A 22,745-nucleotide genomic window follows, 5' to 3' on the forward strand; every position below is an offset into this window, starting at 1 on the left:
AGAAAATTCAACAGTATGAAGAACATTCTGGACTCATGTAATTTATTTGTAGTTTTAACAAAAATTTTAAGATTATAAGTAACAAAATTCTAAATAAAAAGTGGGAGATGGAGAATTGGGGTCTCCTACCGGTAGCAACGTTGTGCAGAATTCCAATGGATGCAGTGTGATAAATTATATCATCACCATCATTTAAATAATGAACGTTATTCCTACAGTCTCTTCCTCGATAGCCAAAAACAAGCTCCAACACAAGGTCCTATAACAATAAAACCATTATATAATTCCTTATGTCTAAATGTTCACCATTATTTTTGTATACAGCACTGGTATCTTCAGTCAAAATGGAGGATGCATTTTGATGCTTTACAATCTTTGAATACAAAATTTAGACCTGCTTTGAGCAGCTGAAACACTCCATACTTTTCTACATATATAAAAAGGAAAAGGGAATCACAAAGTCATCTGATTTGAAAAATTTTAGTTGTTAGGAGTTCATGTGTTAAACACTGAGATACTTATGTCCAAAAGAATATTTCGATTTGTGTTGTTAGTAAAAATATGTAATCTGCACATATAACTCAGGATACATTATGTCCAAGTGACGTACTGTTGAGGAGCCAAATAGTACATCAGACACTGGCACAGAAAACTAAGTACATCATCTATGATAACTCATGCTAAAGTTCTAGCACATAATTCTGCCACTGAAAATGTCCGTTTTTTTGACTTTGTGAGGCTTCCCAAGGGGGAGGAGTACAACAATCATTGTCCCGCAGATTAACGCCTCATTTTTGACCTGATTCAGCACAGTTTGCTTGTGGCTACTGATATTGGAATTAATTAAATGTCTGGGAGAGCTTTCCTTCTTGCTCAATTATTGTGGAAGGTTTCTTTGTTTGGAAGTAGAGCCTTCAAAGAACCCTTCAATGAACCCAGTGAATGTATCACATGAAGGACAAACTTTGACTTCTAAATTCAAAACACTAAGCTTAAGACACTGCTAAGGCACCTGTGATTCTATAAGCCATAGGTCATTCACATATATTTACATTTAGAAGTTTTTTGAGAGACAGTTCAATTAAGAATATTATTCACGGAAGACTAAAAAAAAAGACAGATAAAAAATAAAAAGAAATGAAGGATATCAATCCAAAACTCAGACTTGACAGTTAACAATTAGTTTTTACAACCAAACAAAAAAGATTACTCAGAGGCACCTGGCTGGCTTGGTCAGTAGAACATGCGACTCAATCTGAGGGACTGAACCCCACATTGGGTGTAGAGATTACTTAAAAATGAAATCTTAAAAAAAGATTATTCAATATATTTATTGTCTTACAAACTAATGACAACACTTGGCTGTCTTACAAGAAGGAAACAGCATGAATTCTGAATACACTTTAAAGCACAAGGTAACACAGGGGAATGGGTTCTCCTTACCTCTATGGGTCTCTTTTTCTTGCCAACATTGTTTGTCTGGAGTTTTTCTGGCCTTGGTGGGGCTCTGCTCACGGGGGGCCTGAAATGGGAAAGTGGGAATGAGGAAAGGCATCCATCACTGTGCACCTTCACTGAGCCTCCCTCACCCGCCCTCCAAAGAGAGATATCTGACACGCCTTCACAAAAATGAACCCCATCTGTGTTCCTCACTACACTATGGCCTCTTTACATTTTCTAAGGCAGGAAGGTGGAAAGAAGATATGAGAGCTTTTATTCATTTTAACTTCTTTGATGTATGTTTCATAATGTAAATAATATATTAACACAAGAACAGACTATTTATAAATATACAAATATTAGTTTAATGGCTCAAAAACTTCTTGTTGGAATGCATTATAACAAAGCCTGAGTCACTGCTCTAAAGTTTCTATCACAGTACTGTGCACATGGCAGGTATCTGATACATTCTTCTTGAATTTTGAAAACATTTCTGTGACCTTTCTATACTGTTGGCAACATAAATCATGTCCGAATTCAAATTTGTACTCATTACTTACTCTCCTCCAGGCCCTTTACCTTTCCTTCCTCCTCAAGTCTACAGTAAGGTTAATGGCATCACCATCAGTTAGTCAAGCAAACATTTTATAGTTACATAGCACTACAAACCATACAACACTCTGTAAAAGATAATTACTATTACTATGGCCTTCAACTCTTTCTCTTCTCCATTCTATTTACTAAACATCAACTTCACTTTTGGAGGAGCTCTCATATCTAGCCCCTTCCTCTCTGTTTCTACTACTAGTTTAGGATCTTTTTATAATATCCCATTAGGTGTACAGAGTTCCCATTGTGAATTTAAATGTGGAGGCTCTTAAAATGCCTAGGTATAAACTTAACCCAACAGGTAAAGTACTTGCACTCTGAAAACCCATAAAACACTGATGAAAGAAACTGAAGATGACACAAACAAATGGAAAGATATTCCATACTCATGGATAAAAGCATTAATATTGTTTAAGTGTCCATGCTACCCAAAGCAATCTACAGATTCAATGCAATTCCGATCAAAATACCAACAGCATTTTTCACAAAACTAGAACCAATAATACTAAAATTTGTATGGAACCACAAAAGACTGCAAATAGCCAAAGCAATCTTGAGAAAGAAAAAAAAAATCCAGGTTTCAAGCTATGTTACAAAGCTATAGTAATCAAAACAGTATGGTACTGGCACAAAAACAGACACACAGATCAATGGAACAGGACAAAGAACCCAGAAATAAACCAATGGTTATATGGTTAATTAATCTATAACAAAGGATGCAAAAATATACAATGGGGAAAAGAGAGTTTTTCAGTAAATGGTCCTGGGAAAACCAGTTAGATGTAAAAGAACTGGATCAATTTTTAACTAATTTCCCTGACATCAGCTATAACAACATTCTTCTAGATGGTCCCCTAAGGCATGGGAAACAAAAGCAAAAATAAACTGGGGACTACACCAAAATAAAAAGCTTTTGCACAGCAAAAGGAACCATCAACAAAACAAAAAGGCAACTTACTGAATGGGAGAAGACATCTGCAAATGATATATCCAATAGAGGGTTAATATCTAAAATATATAAAGAGCTTCTATAACTCAATACAAAAAAAAAAAAAAAACCTGATTAAAAAATAGGCACAGGCCCTGAATAGATATTTCTCCAAAGAAGACAGATGACCGACAGATACATAAAAAGATGTTCAACATCACTAATCACCAGGGAAATGCAAATCAAAACCCCAATATCACGTTACACTTGTTAGAACAGCTAAAGCAAAAAAGACAAGACATAACAAGCATTGGCAAGGATATGTAGAAAAAAGAAGCTTCGTGCATTGTTGGTGGGAAATGTATATTGATACAGCCACTGTGGAAAACAGTATGGAGGTTCCTCAAAAAATTAAAAATAGAAATACCATACGATCCAACAATTCCACTCTTGGCTATTTATCCCCCCTCCAAAATGAATACATTAATTCAAAAAGATATATGCACTCCTAGGTTTACTGCAGCATTATTTATAATGGCCAAGATACGGAAGCGACCTAAATGTCCATTGGTAGACAAATGGATAAGACAGGTGTGCGCGCGCGCGCACACACACACACACACACACACACACACACCATGGACTATTACACAGCCATTAAAAAGGACGAGATATTGTTTGTGACAATGTGGATGGACATAGAGGGTATTATGCTAAGTGAAATAAATCAGACAAAGACAAATGCCATATGATTTCCCTCATATGTGGAATATTAAAAAAATAAACCCAAATGAATCAGCAAACAAAAGGCATAATGAGACTTATAAATACAGATAACACTGACGGTTTCCAGAGGGGAGATATGGGGATGGGCAAAATGGGTGAAGGGTAGGGGGAGATACAGCCTTCCCATTATGGAATGAATAAGTCACAAGAATAAAAGGCGCAACATAAGGAATGCAGTGAATGATATTGTAATAACAATGTATGGGGACAGATGGTAGCTGTACTTGTAGTGAGCAGAGCATAATGTATAAACTTGCCAAATCACTATGTTGCACACCTGAAACTAAAGTAACACTGTGCCAACTATACCCAAATAAAAAAACAAAAACAAAACTGGGGAGGCTCTTTTCCTAAATTTGTGTGTTTAATTTAAAAAACCCACCTCATTTGGTTTATTTTTATCCCAGATAACCATTAGTTAAATATTTAATAATCTGAACACTGGATACAAATCAATCATGCTATCAACTCCCCTGTCCAAATTTTAAGTTAGTATTCAATTTGTAACAACTAAATCAGATAATGATACAAACTGACTTTCCCGTAGGAAAAAAATCCAACATGTGTGATAAAGAGTATAAATTTAAAGGCTGACAACATATTTATATTTTCACAATTTCCAGGTTACACATCTATAAAAGTAAACGAAATGTTCTATCGTGAACACGCAATACAAAAGAAGTACATATGTTCATATGTAACGTAAAGTAGAATGCAGAAGTACAGAAACTGTGGCTGGTGACATAAAAATTACATGCACAAAGAACTTTTCAAATTACCGCAGAAATTTTGGTTTTGAACCTTTTTCATGTACTTTTTTGGATGTCCATAAGTAATAAATAGAGTTCAACTTGAAGTATTTAACATTTGAAAAGCTTCTCTTAGGGACCATTTTTTTTTTTAATTTTTAAAAATTTTATTTATTTACTTTTTCTTAGGACCATTTTAAAGAATAATAGCAGGCTTGGCTTTTCTTCCAAGTCAGTTTTGTTGGTGAACTTCATTTGGTGTTACCACCTGACAGCTTTAATTGTAATCCAAACAACAAACAGGTAATTTTGATCTACATAAGCCTCTGTAACAATTAAGCATATCTTAATTTTTTCAAGTAATTTATATAATTACTGTTTAAATAAAGCTATACAACTTATGAAATTATACAAGTTAAACAAATAAAGTTTTGGTAAAGCAGTTATTTATGTAGCAGAAATCCGGTAATTAAGATGCTGCTCATTTCAGTGATACTTATTTCAAAGGGGAAAAGCGTGGAAAACTGTTAACACCAAGCAACACAGCTCATTAATGGTAAATATGAAAGATGACAAAAATACATAATTAGGTCTCGTAAAATATAGCAAAGAGAGGGGATTACCTGGAACCTCTTTTCAGCAGCAGATGAAAAAGGGAAAAGATTACAACACAAATTTGAATTTAAAACACTAGTAAAAATACTTCTGTACTAAATATTTTTACAAGTTTAATGCAGACCATACTGCATGTATTAAAGGCCTATTGTTATTTATTACTGCATATTAAAAAAGCTCCAGTTACTCCATGAATGGCAGGAAAATCAGAAGGAAGTAAAAACAGAAAAATGGGCATTGAACACGTTCTGTGTTGTAAATATTAAAGCTTACCATTCATATTTTTCTACAGTGTACTCTGAATTTCAAACAAAACACTGATGCTTATTTTTGTTCTTAAGAATGGGCACTAAAATGTTAACCAACTTAAAAGGCTGGTAGCACTGGGGATGCTATTAAGGAAATTGTCTAAGGAGGTGAAGTAGGTCCTCCTGACCTAAGGGGGTGTCCCAGTCAGCCAGTCCAAACCAGCGGGCAATGTGAGTTACTCAAGATCATGCTAGATTTGGGATTTTTCTAGTAAAGGAGATAAAAAAAATCCCTTTAATAATATGATCACCAAAACAGAACTGAAAGAGATCACAAAAGTCATCTCATCCATCCTCCTACTGAAACCAGGGAGTCTTCACATGTCTAGAACATCTCTTTGTAGCACCGATGACAAACGGTCATCTAAACTCTGCATGGAAACTGCTCATGAAAGGAAGGTCACTTCTCCCTTCCATTAACACCCAAGACAACAACTGTATCTCCACTTAGCTTTGTTTTGAAACAAGTAACTTCCACTGTAAACTGCCAGCGTCCCTTTAAAATGCAGAGATCACTCCTGAATAAGTTACTTCAGATCTGAGGCTAGATCTGAATGTTTTATTTCTGCTAAGATAGTGTGAGGCTTTGTAGAAGTTACATCACACTCTAGACTTCTATCTTTGCCCTCACTTTTTTTTTTTTTAATTAGAGAGAGCATGAGCAGGGGAGAGAGAGCCTGAGTTGGGGAGAAGGGCAGAGGAGGGGGAGAGAGAGGGAGGAGAGGAGGGGGGAGAGAAGGGGAGAGAGAAGGAAGGGGGGGGGGGGGGGGGGGGGGGGGGGGGGGGCCGGGGGGGCGCGGGCGGGCGGGAGGCTGACTCTTAAGTAGGCTCCATGGTTAGTGTGGAGCCTGATGCAGGGCTCGATCTTATGACCCTAGGACTGTGACCTGAGCCAAAATCAAGAGTCAGACATTCAACGGACTGAGCCACCCAGGTGCCCCCCCCCACATCACTCATTTAAAACAAATAATGAATTTTTGCTGTCTACCAAATAAGTTAAGGAGTGCCTAATACCTGAGTTTCTGCACAATCTGGTCTCAAATCTATTTTTTTCATCCTTATCTCCCAGCATTTTCCTAATGGTACCTTTTTTTTTTACTTCTAAAATAGACTGGCTTTTTCCACACAGTACTGTTTCAGAAACTGCCTGAAGACATTTTCATCTCACTAAAAGGGAGTTGTAAAAGTGTTCCAGAGAGTCCTTTTGTGCACATACCATTTTATTAAACATACAAATATCACCACTGCCCTATGTTAATATTTTTAAATGAATGTATAAATATACATTAAACAAAACTAACAGGTCTATAAATTGAATAGTTTGTCACTGATAAATATGTGTGGTTAACTATTTTTTATGAGCCTCCGACCCTTACAGAGAAACAAACTATCTGCACTTTGTGAATAGTCATGTGTAAAACCAAATGACCATCAAGAAGAACCTCAGCAACACCCACATACTACACATACAAATGCAATTTTTCTGTAGGATTTATTTCACTTTATAATTTTCTTGACAAATGTAGTTCAATGTTTTATAGGAAAAAAAAATCAATACCTGAAAACACTATAAAGATCAAAACAGAATAAAGAATAAATAATGGAATATAATATTTTATTTAATAAAATACTTACCTTACTACCCCCTGCCTTTGAAAGGAGCAAGAGGAAAAAAAGAAACACTGATGATGAATAATTGATGGAAACTGATGATTAAAAGGTAGCAGTTAAGTAAACAGAAGAAAGGAAACATCAATACAATTCTAAAGAAACACAAAAATGCCTAAATTTTATGCTACACTGTTCGGAACATTTTTACTAAAAAAAAAAATATTGAAAATTTGACTGATGACTACTTTAAATATACAAGATTTGCTACAAAAAGAAAAACATAAAATTATTAAAGTCATTTAGGAAAAAAGGCCCTGTAAAAGTATGGACCAAGTAGAGTAGTTATCAACTGTCATCAGAAACATTTTCTTAAGTGGATATTTGACAAGTATTTGTTTTAACTGTTTATAGTTAAATGTTTTGTTTCTTATCTGATAACAATAATATATTTTATTTAAAATACAAAAACAATTATATAGACATTATCTCACAAATATATACAAAATTGGCAAAAGAAATGTCTTCCTTTTTTCTCCTTTGATTCTCTCATTTTATGAAAATGAAGGCTCCTAACTAGGAGTCATTTCTGTCTTTGGCCTTGGCATTTTCAAAAGAATTCAGCAGAGTTGAAATTATAAAACAAACTGAGAACAAATGCAAAACAATTCAAAAATAATTTTGAAAAATTTAGCTGTAAAAAAAATAAGCTAACAGCAAAGATTATGAAGTGTCAAATATTTTTTTCCTTTTTTAAAAAGTATATTTATTTTGAGAGACAGCATGAACAGGGGAGGGACAGAGAGAGAGAGGCAGGGAGAGAAAGAATCCCAAGCAGGTTCCTCACTGTCAACGCAGAGCCTGATGCGGGGCTCGATCTAATTGTGAGATCATGACAGTCAAAATCAAGAGTCGGATGCTTGACCCACTGAGCCACCAGGCGCCGATCAAGCATTTTTCATGAGCAGTAAAATCCTTACATCTGTCAGAACTTGGGTCACTTTATTAATAACGGAGGAATTTTAAGTGTTTTACCATGAACGATGGGCTACATCATTAAAATTAGGTCACATTTTCTAATATACCTAATTTATCTGATAAATGATAGTATTTTTATTAAAAATCAATATAATAAATTAAAAAAGATTTATGGGAAGGTCTAGAGTTCCTTCCTCCTTATAGTACACTCTTTACTTTTCATTACCTGTAAAATATAATTTCAGAAATATTAAACACTGTACTGCACAAATCCTCATTAGGAACATCTACATTTGCACAATTCTATGTATTTCTCGAATTAATGGATTATATAGATATTGTTCATTGCTTTGTGGATATTTGGTTTCAGGGAGTGTTTTAGTACTAAACAGGTATCTTCCTCAGGTGATTCTATATTTCATTCCCAGGGAGGGGTGGTGAAGACTTACTACCTAAATTCTTTATATACATTATTTTTCATTTTATAAAATACTCTAGGGGCGCCTGGGTGGCTCAGTCGGTTAAGCATCCAACTTCAGCTCAGGTCAGGATCTCACAGTCCAGTCTGTGAGTTTGAGCCCCGCATCAGGCTCTGTGCTGACAGCTCAGAGCCGAGAGCCTGCTTCAGAGTCTGTCTCCCTCTCTTTCTGCCCCTCCCTTGCTCATGGTCTGTCTCTCTCTGTCTCAAAAGTAAGTAAAAACATTAAAAAAAAATTTTTTTTTAATACTTTATAAGTTAGTGATTTAAAAAAAAAAATTTAATGTTTATTTATTTTTGAGAGAGAGCACGAGCGAGGGAGGTGCAGGGAGGGAGGGAGACAGAGAATATGAAGCAGGTTCCAGGCTCCCAGCTGTCAGCACAGAGCTCCATCAGGGGCTCGAACACATGAACCATGAGATCATGACCTGAGCCGAAGTCGAACGCTCAACCAACTCAGTCACCCAGAAGCCCCAAACCTATCTCTAATTTAATACTGTGCCTCTTTATATGTGATGACAAAATGGATACTCACCATTCTGCCCCCCTATCCATAAGGGACGCCAATGCAATTATCTGAGAATTCATCAGCAAATGGGCACCTGGGAAAGCTGCTGTGGAGGCATGACTGAACACCTCCCAAGAGCTTCCGCGGGAACTTTGTGGCTCGTCAGTTCAGAGATCTCTAGCTGCCCCCTCTCCATCAGTAACACGCCCCTCATCCTCCCATCCTTCTCCCTGAACATCAGCTGCAGTGCAAGCCCAAACCCTTCTGCCAATGCTTTCTGGTCATTTCTAGCCAGCTGAGCCCCAGGGGCCTTCAGCACTACCCTCACTGACTAGACATTTACTCGAATTTTCTACAAATTCTGTCCAATGTGAGCGAACTCCCTTGTCATTTTAACTTCTCCCTCAAATATTCTTACCAACTTCTCATAACAGTCTTCCTCAACACAGTTTTCGACAGAAGACGTCACTGCTGTTCCCACCTCCTACTCCTCCTTGGTTCCTCACTGCAGTTTCTGGATGATTTTTCCTTTATCATTTCTTAAAAACTTCACTTTTGAAATCCATGTCATTCGTTGATCCATATACCTCTTCACAGTTCTCCATATTCCCTAATGATTATTATGTTCACAATCCCTCTCTTGACCTGTCCTCCAACTCAGAGACTTTATTAAAAAATTATCTCTCCTCGTAAAATTGCTGTGTGCACGGCCTTTATTTTTGGTTTGCTGCTTCCAGACAAAGACCAGTAATTCCCATTCTCTAATGGGACGCTACTTCCACTTGCCTTCTGGAAATTTTTTAGTTTTTTTTTTAACACTAAAAATTTTTTTTAATGTTTGAGACAGAGACAGACAGACAGAGCACAAGCCGGGGAGGGGCAGAGAGAGAGGGAGACACAGAATCCGAAGCAGGCTCCAGGCTCTTGAGCTGTCAGCACAAACCGCGAGATCATGACTTGAGCTGAAGTCGGATGCTTATGCTTAATTGACTGAGCCACCCAGATGCCCCAGAAAAAAATTTTTAAATAATGATTTTCTATCCTTGATTAAAGGTGCATGGATAAAAACGCCTTTTCAAACTTTAATCCTACCTCTGCTCATGTGCTTCCTAAAACATACTTGGAATTGGATTCAATTTTTATTATCTCCTACAATCCCCTCACATATATTAATAGAAGTTAGCAAATAATATTCTTTTAATCATATAGACTTTATATATTCCCTACACTATTGGCAAGAGACAGTGACACCACTAAAAAGTATTTAAGAACAAATATATTTTCTAAGAGGTGCTGGGAGCTGTAAAATGCAAGAGTACCACTGTTACTTAGTTTTTGCAAAAATTCAAACAGTAAATTCAATTTTTTACAAATTTTTTTAATGTTTATTTATTTTTGAGAGACAGAGAGAGACAGAGCGTGAGCAGAGGAGGGGCAGAGAGAGAGGGAGACCCAGAATCCGAAGCAGGCTCCAGGCTCTGAGCTGTCAGCAGAGCCTGACGCGGGACTTGAGCTCATGAGCCGTGAGATCATGACCTGAGCCAAAGTCGGAAGTTGAACCATTTGAGCCACCCAGGTGCCCCTAAATTCAATTTTCAAAACCAATATTATTTTTCTTCATCTAGTTTTAAATTTGACTGTTACCTCTCATCAACAGAGGGTTCCTTCTGTTGCAAATGAGGCTTGACTCCAAACATTGGGCGAATATTTGTTGATAAGGCTCTAATGGTGTAACTGATTTCATTCTCTCTTGTAACATCACTGTCATAACCTGCCATCAAAACATAAGAATTATTCTCTAAGTTACAACTGAGGAGCTCTGTTATGATCTTATAAATTGGATTCAAGGATGTTCAACAGTATAAAATAAGTTAAATAAACTGTGTTATAGTCAAATTATGAAATAATATACAGCCAATAAAAATGATGTAGCATTTTTAATGATACGTAACAAATGTTTTTGAAATATTACTAAGAGATAATATTAGCCTACAAAACATAAATTCAATATAATATCATTTTTGTTAAAAAACAGAATGCCTCAACATGTTAACAAAAGTTACCTCTGAGTGGTCAAATTATGGATACTGTGTTTATTTTTTTTTGCAAAATGTATTTTCTAACTTTTCTATAATGAGCTGGTCTTATTTGTATATCAGGAAAAGATGAAAATCATTTGAAAATACTAAGTTCAATACTACAAAATTTACTTTAGTACTTACTTGAAGTAGCATTATCATACATTTGTAGATAAAGAATATATTTAAGCCATCAATACATGCCAGCATGTTATTTTTGAGTCATAAAATCAATTTTGGTGTTAAACAGATGACAAAGACTAAAACCACAATTATTCTAACATTATTATTACTTGTTTAACCGCTGTAGTTTAAATCCGTGGTGCTAAATTGTTTCTATGCTTTTGTTAAAATATTTAAAAATGACATACCCCCATCTTCTTCAGAATCTGTATCAGATTCTTCACTATCACAAGGTCTTTTTTCTCGATAGCCCTCCATTTCATTTGTCCAAACCATTAAAGACATATCTGCACCTCCTAAGGTAACCAACATGCTGTCATCGTAGGTCCAGCGAACATTTGTGACATGTGTACTATGGGCCACATACCTCTTAAACTTTCCAAATTTTCCCTAAAGATGAAAACAAAAATGTTATTACTTGAAAATGGCCAGTTATAATTTTGAATTTTTTCTTAATATATGATTGGAAATTAATCATCACAAAGTCATCTTGTAAAAAAAAAAAAACAGAAAATACTGAAATTCACTAGAATAAAAAATGACAATTTCCAAACCTGTTGACAACAGGATAAAACTAGTAGTCCCACACATTGTTAGTACTACGGGCACAACTGTTTTGAAAATCAACTTGGTATTGTGCATTAAAAGCATAAGAATGTCCTGACCTTTGACTCACCAATCCCCCCACTTCTAGGGGTCTATGCTAAGAAAATTCTATGTGTGCAAAAAATTTTCACCACAGTACCCACAGCAGTGAAAAAATTTAAATACCTTAAATGTTCAATAAAGTAATAGCTAACTACAGATGTGTATGGAAAAGTACATATCTGTTAAAAAAAAATGGCTCTGCAGACATATAATTGCTGGAAATAGACACAATAACTGAAAAGGATATAAATGCTTATGTACAGCATGGCCTATATTAACAAAAAGTAATTATCAACCCTTTTGGAATATACTCATGTAAATATCTTTCATCTCAATTCATTAGTGTTTTTGTTTATAAGCAGTACCCACAAAAATATATTTTTTATTTTAAAAATCAAGAAAAACACAAGTAACAGACACTGACAACTTTTAAATCTAGACCACTAGCATAACGCTAACAAATTAAGTAAGTAAATTTCAGATCAATGTATTATAAGCAAGTTTTAGATGGACATCTTTTCAAAGGTATTAAAATAATAAATGTCTTAAAATACAGTGATAGCTAAAACAGTGAATTCTTTGGAAAAGACTCCTAATAAATGCTAGCTCAAATAGAAGGGGGGATCTGTCACCGAAACACTGCAAGAAGATACTTTCTCTAAGATTTTGTGGTTCTTGTTATACAGAAGTGAAGCAGGAATCCATAGATGATTATCCTAGAACCTATTCTTAAGGCATCTATACCATCTAGAATGCTAGAAGTGAAGTTTCTGACCAATAAATGCCTTATTATATTAACATGAGCAGTTACTTAAGACCACCAATATCATAAGATTTCAGTGCCCTATTTCAAATTTATGTTTATGTTTAGGTTATACTATATAAGTGATCCTTGAACAACATGGGTTTGAAGTGCATAGAGCCACTTATATGCAAATACTTTTCAATAAACACAGTACAGTCCTATAAATGTTTTCTCTTCCTTATTATTTTTGTAATAACATTTTCTTTTCTCTAGCTTACTTTATTGTAAGAATATAGTATATAATACACATAACATACAAAATATGTGTTAACTGACTTTATGCTATCAGTAAGGCCTCAAGTCAACAGTAGGTGATTAGTGAAGTTTTGGGGGAGTCAAAGGTTGTATGTGGACTTTTGACTGTATGGGGGTTGGCACCCCAACCCCCACGTTGTTCAAGGGCCAAATGTGCATCTGAATTAGTAACAATTAAGAATTAATGCATCTGGACTTGATATATGAATTTTATTTTTATGCCAAGTGAAAGCCTAATGTTTTCCAGTAGTTTGAAAAGAGGAGAAAGCAATAAGAGAATTCAATCTTCACACAGCACTGGCATATAGCACTCCAAAGGTTCTGTACAATCTAGTTTTAGCAACATAACATCATTCATTACATTGAATCAGGTCTATTTTAATTTTATAGGTATTTTATAGTATCTTGTATCTAATAGTTAAAACATTTTGAACTTTAAAGCTATAAATACAGTTTGTATTTACTGTTAATGGTATATATTTAACCAAAAGAATACTAAAATTATTTAATATTAGGGATAAAAGAAATGTTTCTTCTAAAAGGGATATTTATATTACTCGATATTGAGAAACACTGTACAATATAACTTAAGGCATGAAATCATAAATTATAATACTAATTCTAAGTAAAAGCTATACAGGTGCCTGGGTGGACTCAGTAGGTTAAGCATCCAACTCTTGATTTTGGCTCAGGTCATGATCCCAGGGTTTATGGGATCGAGCCCCAGGTCGGGCTCTGCGCTGACAGCATAGAGCCTGCTTGGGATTCTCTCTCTCTGCCCTTCCCCAACTCAAATGTGTGTGCACTCTCTTTCCCAAAATAAGTAAACATTTTTTAAAATAATTTTTTAAATGTTTATATTTATTTTTGAGACAGTGAGAGACAGAGCATGAGCAGGGAGGGGCAGAAAGAGACAGAGACACAGAACCTGAAGCAGGCTCCAGGCTCTGAGCTGTCAGCATAGCACCTGACGTGGGGCTCGAACTCGTCAGCCATGGGATCATGACCTGAGCCGAAGTCTGATGCTCAACCGACTGAGCCGCCCAGGCACCTCATAAGTAAACATTTTTTTAAAAGCTATAAATATGATGTCAAAAATAGGATTCTAAACTTTTCATATTACATATGTAATACTCATTACAACAATGAAATACTATGAAAGCACACGACCTTAACCATTTTTATAATTAAGATCATTATGGGAGTTAAAGAAAAACACATACTTTAGCAGGATATCTAAATAACTTCACAAATCCCAAATCATCCCCAGTAGCTAGGACCATTTTGTCACTGGTGAGGCAAGAGGCAGTTATATCTGTGACTTCTCCAATTACCGGCCAAATTCCCTCACAGCATAAACCAAGCACACTTGTCCATGATGCCCAACAAATTTTTTCTACCTAAAAAGGAAAAAAAGGCTGTAACTTTGTAATATCTAAACCTTAAAAATTAACAACAAAAATCTGAGTGTTTCTTTATAATTATATATGTCACAAGTAAAATTAAAATTTTAACAAAAATAGTTAATTAGTTTTCTTGTTTTTTGTAGCTTCCCAAGGCCACCAGTCCTGTAGAAAAATTTTAAAATAACATTATTCAACATGTACTTATTATACACCTGTATGTTTTACATGCTGAGAATTCAGTGATAATAAGACAGTTTCTGCTCTTAGAATAATCAAGTAGTTTATACCTCATGTCCAAATTTCTAATACTTTAGTGGCATGTTTTCCAATTAATCATTACTGGAAATTAAGAACTTTACTGACAGACCTTCTCTTTATTAAGCCACTTTAATATTAAATGCGTTTAGCCTCTCTTCTTCAGCCCTGTCAAAAAATTATGCTAATACCATCAGTCACAAAACCAAACACAGAGTGCCTGGGTGGCTCAGTTGGTTAAGCATCTGGTCTTGGTTTCAGCTCAGGTCATGATATCACCATTCGTGGGATCAAGACTGCATCTAGCTCCATGCTGATGGCAGAAAGCCTGCCTGAGTTCTCTCTCTCTCTCTCTGCCCCTCCACTACTCTCGCTGTCTCTCAAAATAAATAAATAAACTTAAAAAAAAAAGATCATTGAAGAAAAAAAGCCAAACACATTCTTTTCCTTTTTTCTTTTTCTTTAAATTTTCCAACAAACATCTTAGGCATGTGGGTTCCAAAAGATTTAATAGACATGCAATACTCCCACCTAAGATAGCGTGTCTATGTTTGCTTCTCTTTGAGAAAAGCAACTGAAGCACAGCTAGACATAAAAGTATTTATTCCTTTTCTTAATACAGCACCTCTTCTTCTACTCATCTAATAGTCTAGGCCAGTAAAATAAACTCACGGAAAGAACATCCGTGATTTGAATAATTTGAGAACAGGCTTCATATGTAAACAATAAAAGTCAGGCATCAGTTTTCTAACCACCTAGTCATATTCACAACATTGCAAACACTATTATTTTCCTACCTCCACACTGGGAATGGTTTGTTTTTTCCCTCTGGGAGCTTCAAAGAATAATTGTTCTTTAGCACCAGTGTTGACCTGTAAAAGCTTTCCTTAAAAATAAATAAATAAATAAATAAATAAATAAATAAATAAATAAATAAATAAAATAAACATACATAAAATATAAATATATATATGTAGTCAGGATGTTTAACTTTTTAAAATATTTTCTTTCATGGTTTATTATGACATTTAAATTGTTTTATAATCATATATGTAAAACTGCATAGAATTAATCCTATTTAAAAGCATTCAGTGAACATTACCACCTTTCTCTCATTAAGTTCCTTTTTTTAAAAAACTTCCAGTGTAATTAACATACCCTGTTACAGCAATTTCAGGTGTACAATACAGGGACTCAATAGTTCCATATATTACCCATTGCTCATCATGAGAAGTATACTGTTAATCCCCTTCACCTATTTTACCCATTCCCCCACCCACCTCCCCTCAGTTTGTTCTCCATAGTTAAGAGTCTGTTTTTTGGTCTCTTTTTTTCCCCTTTGTTCATTTGTTTTGTTGTTTAAATTCCACATATAAGTGAAATCGTAGGATATTTGTCTTTCTCTGACGATACCACTTAGCATTACACACTCTAGATCCATTCATGTTGTGGCAAATGGCAAGCTTTCACTCTGTTTCATGGCTAATATTCCATTGTATATATACCACATCTTCTTTATCATCTATTGATGGACACTTGGGCTGCTCCCATAATTTGGGTATTAAAAATAATGATGCAATAACCACAGGAGTGCACATATCTTTTTGAATTATTGTTTTCATATTCTTTGGGTAAATACCCAGTAGTGGAATTACTGGATCATACGGTAATTGCTTTTAATTTTTTGAGGAACTTCCATAGTGTTTTCCACAGTGGCCGCACCAGTTTGCATTCCCACCAACAGTGCATGAGGGTTACTTTTTCTCCACATCCTCGCCAACACTTGTTTCTTGTGTTTTTGATTTTAGTCATTCTGACAGGTGTGACATGATATCTCATTGTGGTTTTGATTTGCAGTTCCCTATGATGAGTGATACTAAGCATCTTTTCATGTGTCTGTTGACCCCTTATATTTCTTCTTTGGAGAAATGTCTGTTCATGTCTTCTGCATATTTTTAAAAAGTCTTGTTAATGTTATTTATTTTTGAGAGAGAGCATGTGAAAGTGGGGGAGGTGCAGAGAGAGAGGGAGACAGAGGATCAAAAGCAGACCCTGCACTGAAAAAAGACAGCCCGATGTGGGGCTTGAACTTACAAACTATGAAATCATGACCTGAGCCAAAGTCAGATGCTTAAATGACTGAGCCACCCAGGCGCCCCTGTCTTTTGACCATTTTTAATAGATTATTTTTTTGGTGTTGAGATGTGTATTCTTTTTTTTTAACGTTTATTTATTATTGAAAGACAGAGAAAGAGCGTGAGCAAGGAGAGGCAGAGAGAGAGGGAGACACAGAATCTGAAGCAGGCTCCAGGCTCCGAGCTGTCAACACAGAGCACGATGCGGGGCTTGAACTCACAAACTGCGAGATCACGACCTCAGCCAAAGTCGGACACTTAACCAACTGAGCCACCCAAGCACCTTGAGATGTGTGTTCGTTGTATTTTTTTAATACTAGCCCTTTATCAGATATATCATTTGCAAATATCTTCTCCTATTCAATAGGGGGTCTTTTAGTTTTGTTGGTTGTTTCCTTTGCTGCGCAGAACCTTTTTATTTTGAAGCTGTCCCAATAGTTTATTTTTGATTTTGTTTCCCTTGCCTCAGGCGGCCTATCTAGAAAAATGTTGCTATGGCCAATGTCAGAGAAATTACTGCCTGTGCTCTCTTCTAGGATTTTTAGTTTCAGGTTTCACATTTAGATCCTTAATCCACTTTGAATTTATTTTTGTGTATGGTTATAAAAAAATGGTCCAGTTTCATTCTTCTGCATGTAGCTGTCCAGTTTTCCCAACACCATTTGTTGAAGAGACTGTCTTTTTCCCATTGCATATTCTTGCCTCTTTTGTTGAAGATTAATTGGCCATACAATCACGGGTTTATTCTGAGCTCTTTATCCTATTCCATTGATCCATGAGTCTGTTTTTGTTCTAGAACCATACTGGTTTGATTACTACAGCTTTGTAGTATATCTTGAAATCTGGGACTGTGATACCTCCAGCTTTGTTCTTTTTCAAGACTGCTTTGGCTACTTGGGGTCCTTTGTGGTTCCATACAAATTTTACTATTATTTGGTTCTAGGTTAGCGAAAATGCTGCTGGTATTGCGATAGGAATTGTGTTGAATCTGTAGACTACTTAGGGTAGTACGGACATTTTAACAGTATGTGTTCTTCCAATCTGTGAGTATGGAATATCTTTCCATGTGTTTGTGTCATCCTAAATTTTTTTTCTTTAATACTTATTTATATTGAGAGAGAGAGAGAGAGAGAGAGAGAGAGAGTGCGTGAGCATGGGGGAGGGACAGAGAGAGAGAAAGAGAATCCCAAGCAGGCTCCATGCTATCAGCACAGAGCCCGACGCAGGGCTCGATTCCATGAACCATGGAGACCATGATCTGAGCCAAAATCAAGAGTCAGATGTTTAACTGACTGAGCTACCCAGATGCCCCCTTAATTTCTTTCATCATTATAGTTTTCAGAGTACAGGTCTTTCGCCTGCTTGGTTAAATTTATATCTAGGTATTTTTTTTTAGATTTTATTTTTAAGTAATTTCTACACCCAACATTGGGCTCAAACTTACAACCCTGAGATCAAGAGTCACATGCTCTAACGACTGAGTCAGCCAGGCAGCCTGGTATTTTATTATTTTGGGGTGCAGTTGTAAATGGGATTATTTTCTTAATTTCTCCTTCTGCTCCTTCATTATTAGTGTATAGAAATGCAACAGATTTCTGTATATTGATTTTGTATCCTATGACCTTACTGAATTCATTTATCAGTTCTAGCAGTTTTTTGGTGGAGTTTTAGGGTTTTCCATATATAGTATCATGTCATCTGCAAAGAGTGAAAGTTTTACTTTTTCCTTACCAGTTTGGGTGTCTTTTATTTCTTTTTCTTGTCTCACTGCTGTGGCTAGGACTTACAAGCCCTACGTCGAATAAAAGTGGTAAGAATGGACATCCCGGTCTTGTTCCTGACCTTATGGGGAAAACTCTCAATTTTTCACCATTAATTATGATGTTAGCTGTGGGGTTTTCATATATAGCCTTTATTATGTTGAGGTATATCCCCTCCAAACCTTTGTTGAAAGTTTTTATTATGAACGGATGTTGGGGGCACAGAACCTGCTTGGGATTCTCTCTCTCCCTCTCTCTCTGCCCCTCCCCCATGCTCATGCTGTCTCTCTCAAAATAAACTTAAAAAAATATATTGTTGGATTTGGTTTGCTATATTTTGTTGAGTATTATCGCATCTATATTCATCAGAGATATTGGCCTGCAGTTCTCTTTTTTTGTGGTATCTTTATCTGGTTTTGGTATCAAGGTAATGCTGGCCTCATAAAACAAATTTGGAAGCTTTCTTTCCTCTTCTATTTTTTAGAAAAGTTTGAGAAAAATAGATATTAACTCTTCTTTAAGTGTTTGGTAGAATTCACCTGTGAAGCCATCTGATCCTAAACTGTTGTTTGTTGAGAATTTAAGGATGAGTGGTTCAATTTCATTGCTGGTCATCAGTCTGTTCAAATATTTTTTTTTTCAATATCTGAAGTTTATTGTCAAACTGGTTTCCATACAACACCCAGTGCTCATCACAAAAGGTGCCCTCCTCAATACCCATCACCCACCCTCCCCTCCCTCCCACCCCCCATCAACCTTCAGTTTGTTCTCAGTTTTTAAGAGTTTCTTATGCTTTGGCTCTCTCCCAATCTAACCTCTTTTTTTTTTTTTCCCCTTCCCCTCCCCCAAGGATTTCTGTTAAGTTTCTCAGGATCCACATAAGAGTGAAAACATATGGTATCTGTCTTTCTCTGTATGGCTTATTTCACTTAGCATCACACTCTCCAGTTCCATCCATGTTGCTACAAAGGGCCATATTTCATGCTTTCTCATTGCCACGTAGTACTCCATTGTGTATATACACCACAATTTCTTTATCCATTCATCAGTTGATGGACATTTAGGCTCTTTCCATATTTTGGCTATTGTTGAGAGTGCCGCTATAAACATTGGGGTACAAGTGCCCCTATGCATCACTACTCCTGTAACCCTTGGGTAAATTCCTAGCAGTGCTATTGCTGGGTCATAGGGTAGGTCTATTTTTAATTTTCTGAGGAACCTCCACACTGTTTTCCAGAGTGGCTGCACCAATTTGCATTCCCACCAACAGTGCAAGAGGGTTCCCGTTTCTCCACATCCTCGCCAGCACCTATAGTCTCCTGATTTGTTCATTTTGGCCACTCTGACTGGCGTGAGGTGATATCTGAGTGTGGTTTTGATTTGTATTTCCCTGATGAGGAGTGACGTTGAGCATCTTTTCAGGTGCCTGTTGGCCATCTGGATGTCTTCTTTAGAGAAGTGTCTATTCATGTTTTCTTCCCATTTCTTCACTGGATTATTTGTTTTTCAGGTGTGCAGTCTGGTGAGCTCTTTATAGATTTTGGATACTAGCCCTTTGTCCGATATGTCATTTGCAAATATCTTTTCCCATTCCATTGGATGCCTTTTAGTTTTGTTGGTTGTTTCCTTTGCTGTGCAGAAGCTTTTTATCTTCATGAGGTCCCAGTAGTTCATTTTTGCTTTTAATTCCCTTGCCTTTGGGGATGTGTCAAGTAAGAAACTGCTACGGCTGAGGTCAGAGAGGTCTTTTCCTGCTTTCTCCTCTAGGGTTTTGATGGTTTCCTGTCTCACATTCAGGTCCTTTATCCATTTTGAGTTTATTTTTGTGAATGGTGTGAGAAAGTGGTCTAGTGTCAACCTTCTGCATGTTGCTGTCCAGTTCTCCCAGCACCATTTGTTAAAGAGACTGTCTTTTTTCCATGGGATGTTCTTTCCTGCTTTGTCAAAGATGAGTTGGCCATACGTTTGTGGGTCTAGTTCTGGGGTTTCTATTCTATTCCATTGGTCTATGTGTCTGTTTTTGTGCCAGTACCATGCTGTCTTGATGATGACAGCTTTGTAGTAGAGGCTAAAGTCTGGGATTGTGATGCCTCCTGCTCTGGTCTTCTTCTTCAAAATTACTTTGGCTATTCGGGGCCTTTTGTGGTTCCATATGAATTTTAGGATTGCTTGTTCTAGTTTCGAGAAGAATGCTGCTGCAATTTTGATTGGGATTGCATTGAATGTGTAGATAGCTTTGGGTAGTATTGACATTTTAACAATATTTACTCTTCCAATCCATGAGCACGGAATGTTTTTTCCATTTCTTTGTATCTTCTTCAATTTCCTTCCTAAGCTTTCCATAGTTTTCAGCATACAGATCTTGTACATCTTTGGTTAGATTTATTCCTAGGTATTTTATGCTTCTTGGTGCAATTGTGAATGGGATCAGTTTCTTTATTTGTCTTTCTGTTGCTTCATTATTAGCATATAAGAATGCAACTGATTTCTGTACATTGATTTTGTACCTTGCAACTTTGCTAAATTCATGTATCAGTTCTAGCAGACTTCTGGTGGAGTCTATCGGATTTTCCATGTATAATATGATGTCATCTGCAAAAAGTGAAAGTTTGACTTCATCTTTGCCAATTTTGATGCCTTTGATTTCCTTTTGTTGTCTGATTGCTGATGCTAGAACCTCCAACACTATGTTAAACAACAGCGGTGAGAGTGGGCATCCCTGTCGTGTTCCTGATCTCAGGGAAAAAGCTCTCAGTTTTTCCCCATTGAGGATGATGTTAGCTGGGCTTTTCATAAATGGTTTTTATGATCTTTAGGTATGTTCCTTCTATTCCGACTTTCTCGAGGGTTTTTATTAAGAAATTTTGCTGAATTTTATCAAAGGCCTTTTCTGCATCGATTGACAGGATCATATGGTTCTTATCTTTTCTTTTATTAATGTGATGTATCACACTGATTGATTTGCGAATGTTGAACCAGCCCTGCATCCCAGGAATGAATCCCACTTGATCATGGTGAATATTTCTTTTTATATGCTGTTGAATTCGGTTTGCTAGTATCTTATTGAGAATTTCTGCATCCATATTCATCAGGGATATTGGCCTGTAGTTCTTTTTTCACAGGGTCTCTGTCTGGTTTAGGAATCAAAGTAATACTGGCTTCATAGAATGAGTCTGGAAGTTTTCCTTCCCTTTCTATTTTTTGGAATGGCTTGAGAAGTATAGGTATTATCTCTGCTTTAAACATCTGGTAGAACTCCCTGGGGAAGCCATCTGGTCCTGGACTCTTATTTGTTGGGAGATTTTTGATGACTGATTCAATTTCTTCGCTGGTTATGGGTCTGTTCAAGTTTTCTATTTCCTCCTGATTGAGTTTTGGAAGGGTGTGGGTGTTTAGGAATTTGTCCATTTCTTCCAGGTTGTCCAGTTTGTTGGCATATAATTTTTCATAGTATTCCCTGATAATTGCTTGTATCTCTGAGGGATTGGTTGTAATAATTCCATTTTCATTCATGATTTTATCTATTTGGGTCATCTCCCTTTGAGTAGCTGTCTAGAGGTTTATCAATGTTATTTTTTCAAAAAACCAACTCTTGGTTTCGTTGATCTGCTCTACAGTTTTTTTAGATTCTATATTGTTTATTTCTGCTCTGATCTTTATTATTTCTCTTCTTCTGCTGGATTTAGGCTGCCTTTGCTGTTCTGCTCCTATTTCCTTTAGGTGTGCTGTTAGATTTTGTATTGGGGATTTTTCTTGTTTCTTGAGATAGGCCTGAATTGCAATGTATTTTCCTCTCAGGACTGTTTTCACTGCATCCCAAAGCATTTGGATTGTTGTATTTTCATTTGTTTCCATATATTTTTTAATTTCTTCTCTAATTGTCTGGTTGACCCATTCATTCTTTAGTAGGGTGTTCTTTATCCTCCATGCTTTTGGAGGTTTTCCAGACTTTATCCTGTGGTTGATTTCAAGCTTCATCGCACTGTGGTCTGAAAGTATGCATGGTATGATTTCAATTCTTGTATACTTATGAAGGGCTGTTTTGTGACCCAGTATGTGATCTATCTTGGAGAATGTTCCATGTGCACTCGAGAAGAAAGTATATTCTGTTGCTTTGGGATGCAGAGTTCTAACTATATCTGTCAAGTCCATCTGATCCAATGTATCATTCAGGGCCCTTGTTTCTTTATTGACCGTGTGTCTAGATGATCTA

At 36.3% G+C, this 22,745-nt stretch overlaps 1 protein-coding gene across 11 annotated transcripts in view; it reads right to left on the reverse strand.

Moving 5' to 3' along the window:
• EML5 (EMAP like 5) overlaps window positions 1-22,745 on the reverse strand; it is a 181,420-nt gene that overhangs the window by 27,726 nt on the left and 130,949 nt on the right. For 8 of the 11 annotated variants that reach the window (XM_040477952.1, XM_040477949.1, XM_040477947.1 and 5 more), the window contains 8 exons: window positions 15,435-15,523; window positions 14,200-14,376; window positions 11,457-11,658; window positions 10,652-10,778; window positions 7,071-7,085; window positions 5,136-5,144; window positions 1,444-1,522; window positions 130-259 (listed from right to left, as the gene is read on the reverse strand). In XM_040477952.1, the coding sequence (XP_040333886.1) occupies window positions 130-259; window positions 1,444-1,522; window positions 5,136-5,144; window positions 7,071-7,085; window positions 10,652-10,778; window positions 11,457-11,658; window positions 14,200-14,376; window positions 15,435-15,523 (828 nt within the window). The remainder of the gene's footprint in view (window positions 1-129; window positions 260-1,443; window positions 1,523-5,135; window positions 5,145-7,070; window positions 7,086-10,651; window positions 10,779-11,456; window positions 11,659-14,199; window positions 14,377-15,434; window positions 15,524-22,745) is intronic. The other 3 variants (XM_040477951.1, XM_040477950.1, XM_040477948.1) reach the window with 2 other exon arrangements.

This window comes from Herpailurus yagouaroundi, unplaced genomic scaffold (genome assembly GCF_014898765.1).
Source record: "Herpailurus yagouaroundi ecotype Mexico unplaced genomic scaffold, PumYag 141, whole genome shotgun sequence".
NCBI classification, from domain to species: Eukaryota; Metazoa; Chordata; class Mammalia; order Carnivora; family Felidae; genus Herpailurus; species Herpailurus yagouaroundi.